The sequence below is a fragment of the Haliotis rufescens genome, unplaced genomic scaffold (genome assembly GCF_023055435.1).
Source record: "Haliotis rufescens isolate VD_foot unplaced genomic scaffold, xgHalRufe1.0.p SCAF_19, whole genome shotgun sequence".
Taxonomy (NCBI): domain Eukaryota; kingdom Metazoa; phylum Mollusca; class Gastropoda; order Lepetellida; family Haliotidae; genus Haliotis; species Haliotis rufescens.
In genome coordinates, this window is record NW_025963879.1 from 5,222,268 (window position 1) to 5,228,895 (window position 6,628).

The window sequence follows — 6,628 nt, forward strand, 5'->3', positions numbered from 1 at the left end:
TTATTTTGCGTACTTCAGTATGGATTTGTTGACATGGTATTCCCGGTGTTTCGTGCTCACGGTAATGTCTTTTCATGGGGGAAAAAAAACATTCAAACTCATAATTCGTGTATAATGCGCACCCCCTTCTACACAGCTGTGTTTTTTCGAAAAAAAGTGCGCACTATACTCAAGAAAATACGGTAGTTATTTTAATACTTTTTTCATCTGTGCTTAATTATTGACCATAAAAAAATTTGTTATCGATCGTCACAGAAAGCAAAATGGCGGTCAATCAAGATTCAATATACGACTAGCTACTGAAAACAATAAAATCTGCAAATCCTCATTGTTAGCCACGACTTACAAAATGATCGTCCAGACTTTGAGGGTTTGGCAGATCCGCTCGACTGATCTGCATCGGTCGACTGGCTGTCATCATGATTTCGCTTCTTGTCTGAGGTTACGTATCGTAGATCTAGCATTGTTAGGATAATGATGTACATCGATGATGCAAGGTATTTATGTACAGTTGTAAACACCTTTCACTCAAATTAACAAGATGTTCTCAGTAATTAATCCTCGATTAATCAGTGTCAACTCAGTTTATTCAACTTTATTGCCTATTACAGTGATTGACCGATTGGACTATCATGTAGGTACGATGTATTTACAGCAATCAAAACAAACAAAGCTTGTCAGTGTAGATAATCTTCATTGTGTTACAACTGCAGACAGAAACTGCTCAGTCCTAACTGTTGATCATGTCCGGTCAAAATTTAAGAATGTCCGGACAATACTTTTTAAAATGTCCGGACAGAATAATTTAAATGTCCGGTAAGCAATATTTTACACCGGACATTTGAGATTCCCAATCGGACATGTCCTGGCGCATATGACGGTTTCTGGACCCCTGCTCAACACTCTCATTAATTTCATGATTTAAAGTACTTGTGAAACACAATGTAAAGTTGTGAGGTCCTGGCTACGGAAAAATTTGTACCTACCAAGTTGTGTGGCTTGTACCCTCACAGCTGATCCCACATGACCGAGGAGTGACGTCAAGTAATATCTCATCACTGCATGTCACCACACTTTTTCTGTAGCCACGAGACCTATGATTGTTGGTTCGAATCCCGGTTCACCCTGATTATGTTTCTAGCTTTGTGAGCACCATACCTGTGCCCGTGGGTTTCACCGAAGTGGTAAACGTCTGAGACCTGCATCACTTCGGGTTTTCCTCCCACATTAAGCTGACACGCCGCGATATAACTGGAATACTGTTAAAAGCGGTGTTAAACCCAACTCACTCACTCACTCACTCACTCACTGTAGCCACGACCTCTCACAGCTCCATCTACAAGGTCAAGAAAATAGCAGTAGAAACATTAAGTAGTAATGCAGGATAAGATAAAACATCTAATATATCTGTCATGATGTTTATTAGATATAAGACTATAGATGTGTTTTGTCAAGTATCTGGTGAGCTTCAGTTTATACATCTAATTGCATACAAGTTGGACCAACTAGGTGTACCCTCACAGCTGACCCCACGTGACCGGGAGTGACATCAAGTAATATCTCATCACTGCTAGTCACTGGACTGTACAGACGTATGTGAATTTGCTCCAACGATGCCACAGTCTTCACTGATAGAACAGTGCCTCTCCTCACCACCGTTGTTTAATGTTTTCATGTCGCCATGACTACATCTACATTTACCTCGGTGTCATCGGCGATTCCCGCCTGGGTTCAATGAATGCAATGCATGTACCCATCATTCATAACTCAGACAGCTCCTACAGTGACCCCCACCTACATAATACCGGCGCCCTCAGCACCCACTAATCTTTTGTACACTCCGGCACCATCAACGCATGTGGCACCTCCGATTATACCACGGACACAATTAGTCATCCTCTGTTCCTGTGTTAATTGCTCCACTTACTCAACACATGCACACTCTATCATCACCAATCATGATGACCACTACTCGTCCGTCATTGGCTCCCTTAGAGGACGCAGCCTCATCTCGTCGGTCTCACTCTTGCGGCTATACTCCTCGACTCCATTCTAGACGCTGATCCCATAGTCGCTCTCCAATACGTCAACCATATGACTATCGCTCAGACTCCTCAGCAGGCTCAGCTGACTTATCAACTGATTAAGTGGGCTTTGGACTTAATTCCCACTTGGGTCTTAACCAGACTGGATGGTGGAGCGGCTGATCTCCATCCCTCCATCTCCTGGTTCAAATGTCAATAATAGGGAGAGTATTTGGTCACCGGACCATGGATGATGTTACCACTCACTCCGGCATTTAAAGCTTGTTATAGGAAACTTGATCCGTTTTGGCCTCCTCAACCAGAGCCATTGACCAAGATCTCTCAGAGGGTAATCCCTTCAGAATTGATCATTTGAGGACCATGATGTCGTTTCAGCCGCGACAGATGAACCATTTACGTAATCATCTACAGGCGGACTTGGCAGAGATCACCACCACCAGGCATCTAGGTTACCTTGCCCGGACGGACTGGAACTCTAAAGGCAACTTCTACATCAACCCTGGAGCGCATCCTCACTGTTCAGTGGTACTATAACAGGAACTCATGCACGTCTCGAGCTTTGCCCTCGATGAGATGGCTCTGAAAACCTTGGAGCATGTCTACAACCAATCCAAGTTTTAACCGGCTAAAACTGGGAATTATCAGGCATTGCTTGCTAAGATTTCCCCTCAGACTACTTCCTCCTCTTTTCGTGGCAAAGGTCAAGATCGCTCCAAGCCACAAGGCAACTATCAACCCCGCCATCACCAACACAAGTTCAAGGTGGGGACTGCATAGGAAAGTACTGACATCCCCAGTCGTCACGGTCGTAGACACACTTGTTGCTAGGAGTTTTAGGCCAACTAAGTCATACTTCAAGACCCATTAATCACAAGCGTACTCCGTGAGGGTGTACTGGTTCCCCCACATAGTGGAACTGCCATTAACATCCCACCCCATAGCGGACACCCATCCCTCTCGTCAGACTCAGCTCTTGCTCCAGAACATTCAGTAGCTGGTGCTCAAGCAACCGATCGAGATTGTACACGACCCACAGGGGCATCCAGGTTTCTACTCCTCAGTGTTCCTGGTACCCAAGGAAAGTTCATCCAAGTTCCGGATGATTCACAATCTCGCCATTTTCAACAAGCTTTAGCTAGAACATCCTAACTATGTTGAGACTGCTCAGGACCAGAATCCCTGATCAGTTTCGAGCTCCCGGACACTTATCTACATGTGCCCATCCACCCTAGCAGCAGGAAGTTCCTCAAGTTCTACTTCCAGGGTGTCCATTATCAGTGAGCAGTCCTCACATTTGGCATTTCTGAGGTCCCCTGGTTATTTACCCGGATCATCATGCCAATTACCGCTTACCTACACCTGACAAACGTTCAGTCTTACATCTACGACTGCATAAAGCCTTCGCTCGTCACGCCGAAGACCCGGGTTCGATTCCCGACATGGGTACAATATGTGAAGCCCATTTCTGGTGTCCCCCGCCGTGATATTGCTGGAATATTGCTAAAAGCGGCGTAAAACCATATTCACTCACTCACTACGATTGCATACTGAATCACCAAAACACGGAAACCCTTCTACTTCACGGGGATTTCATGTGTCGTCTACTCACACAGCTAGGATGGATCATCAACGAGCCCAAGTCAGATCTCACCCTGTCTTACGAGTTCCAGTTCATAGGTATCCTGTTTTGCATGGACCAGGATCTCCTCCTAGTACCGGATAACAGGTGGCACAAAATTCAACTCCAATCTACTACTGGCCCTTCGCCAAGCTTGCACTCAAAGGCAGTGCCAGGTGTTGTTGGGCCTTCTCACCTCAGCTCAGGATCTCACAGCCAGAGGTCGACTCTAACCACATCTGCTTCAACAGTTTCTATCCCCGTTTATTCGTCGGCAGAAAACCCAGATTTCCATGTCACACCCGACTCACCTCTGCCCGTACCTTCATTGGTGGACAATGAAATCTAATGTTTGCGACGGCATCTCCTTGACAGCGCTCAAACCCTCTCTCCACCTGTTTGTTGATGCATTTTGGGGTTAGAAGCACTCATCCTGGCCGTCTCCCACTGGAAGCACCGGCTTCAGCGTCAAGTGCACGCCATATCCACAGACAACATAACAGTCGTTTGTTTGTCACAAACCTTCCGGTTCTTTCAGCGAAGGACCTGCTTCTGTTTTTGCAAGTACTTGCAAACAACTTTCTCGTTTTAAATGGACCTGCAAGCACACATTCCACTTGACGGTTTTCTTAAATATGAATGGATTACAGATAAACTTCCCTTTTACTAAATTACTTTTCTTTTCTAGGTCAGTTTGAATGTTCAACTTGCAAAAAGAGATTCAAGACGGAAAACTACTTAAAGACGCACACACTGATTCATACAGGAGAAAAACCATATAGGTGTGATACATGCTCTGCATGTTTCAACCGGAAGGACAAACTCAAGCGCCATGTCCTTATACACAATTCTATCAAGAAATACAGATGTCCATTCAGATCACTCACAGGTCAGTATGTCATATCAGTCCTCTTAAACCAGTTATGTTACCTACTACCACAAGAAATGTGTAGTCTGCCGTCACGTTAACATTTATAAAGATAACTCAAGCAAATCATGAGGGATTTTTGGTGCCCCTGACATTCACCTCAAAGTCTGCAAGCTGCTGCTGCGTTATCTGTAATTATATCTCCTCAGAAAAGCACTACACCAATGAAACTTCAGATATTTCTTCACATCAATGATGAGACATGGATTTGTCCAAAAGGTTCACTCTGATTTTCAAAATGGCCACCAGGCATGCACCTTGATATTTGTGTATATCCAAACAATTCTTGTCATATCAGATGTCAGTAGCATGTTTGTAAAAGGTTAAGGAAATTTGAAGGCCATTGCTCTTTTATTTTCCAGGTTGCCAGAAAGAATTTAACAGACCAGATAAGCTTAAAGCACACATAGTCACACACAGTGGTATAAAACCTTTTAAGTGCAAGGAATGTGGCAAGGGGTTTAGCCGTAAGCCTCATCTCCTTGAACATGAACGTGGACACAAAGCAGACTATAAGTTCAGATGTGAAAGATGTGGGAGAGGTTTTTTCCGGCCAAAATTATTTCATGATCACAAATGTCTTCCACAAAAAGATGGTATAGAGCCTCAAGTTTTCCGACCAAGAAATCGCAGAAAAATTGGCCGGCCTAAAAAGCGTATGATAACTGTAACTGCTGAACGTGTGCGTGAGTCTAGAATGGGCAACAGTCGTATGAGAGGAAAGGAGAGAAGGCCATCTTCCCAGTCTGTTGGTGAATCTTTGATAACTGAAGTAAGTCTTCACACACAGAAGACATCAACACCCATTGCTGTCCTAGACAAGGTTCACGCTGTTGCTGTTACTGGTGGAGATGAAGTTGTTAGTTTTGCAGACAACAAGCAGCAGATAACAATGACAAGTGATAAGCATTTAACCTTAAAGTCAACAGACTCAGCAAATGAGGCCATGTTGGATCATTATGTTGTACATTTGACTGAAACTGTGCATGAAAATGGACCAACAATTCAAACATTTATCCCTACTGTGTCTGGAGGTCAGGTGCTGCATACTACAGAGAGTGCATCTGGCAACCTCCAGCCCATCACTATCATTGAAGCTCAGCCAGTTCACATGACCGTCACCAGTGCAGATCCAAACCAGCTGCAGGATGCTGCTGGGCTGCCCATGATGACTGTGAGCAGGGGTGAGGGAGATGCTGTTGTGGCTACTCAAGTTGTTGTAACAGATGCAAACAGTGGTGAACATACCTTTGTCACATGCCCTGCTCAGTTAGTTGACTATGGACACACTCTGACGGAATCTGTGTAGCAGAGGGGTGAAACATATTCCTTCATACTGTCATTCTAATGTTATTCACATGTGTACATACCATACAGTATTTATGTTTAAACTACATACATTACTTCATTATATATGAGCGTATGAGCTGGTTTTAAGGTCAATGTATTTATCATCATCTGGTTGTCACACACTTTTATTATGCGTCCAGTGAAATTGTATTGAAACACTGAATACACTCTCATCTACAAAACCTACCAAGCTCCAGGTTCCGGTATACATGGTATACACACTGATGACACACGGGACACCGTTCAAATGGAGTTCTGACAGGTAAATGCAATACTATGTTCTTGAAAGCCTTACCCAGGTATATGTGTGCATCTGTCCTGTTGTTATTGTTGTAACATGTTGAAAATACATATATATTTGGCATATTTTTCATTGTTACAATTGTTCTCTTCAAACTCATTTTACACCCTTCATGTTATTATTCATTTTATTCGTGAAAGATAAGTTTCAATGAATAAATGTTTGGTATATATGTGAAACGTACATTGCATATGCCACAAACACATGTAACCTCAAGCTACATAGAAGTCTGCAGACGAAATGTGAGATTCTCTGTGGTATTAATGTTTCTGACATCCATCATTTTGGTAGTAGAGTGGACATGCAGGAGCAACCGGGTGGACTGATTTCATAAACATGCCTTGGATACGATGAACAAAACAATGACTAAATGTTCCCTCTTGTCT

General features: G+C 43.5%; 1 protein-coding gene across 3 annotated transcripts in view; it reads left to right on the forward strand.

The window, feature by feature from the left end:
- The window catches only part of LOC124148428 (zinc finger protein 341-like), a 66,030-nt gene extending 59,689 nt beyond the window's left edge, over positions 1–6,341 (forward strand). For all 3 annotated transcript variants that reach the window (XM_046519512.2, XM_046519513.2, XM_046519514.2), the window contains exons 11-12: positions 4,352–4,552; positions 4,954–6,341. In XM_046519512.2, coding sequence (XP_046375468.1) covers positions 4,352–4,552; positions 4,954–5,900 — 1,148 coding nt within the window. In that variant the 3' untranslated portion in view covers positions 5,901–6,341. The remainder of the gene's footprint in view (positions 1–4,351; positions 4,553–4,953) is intronic.
- Positions 6,342–6,628: the final 287 nt, after the last annotated feature.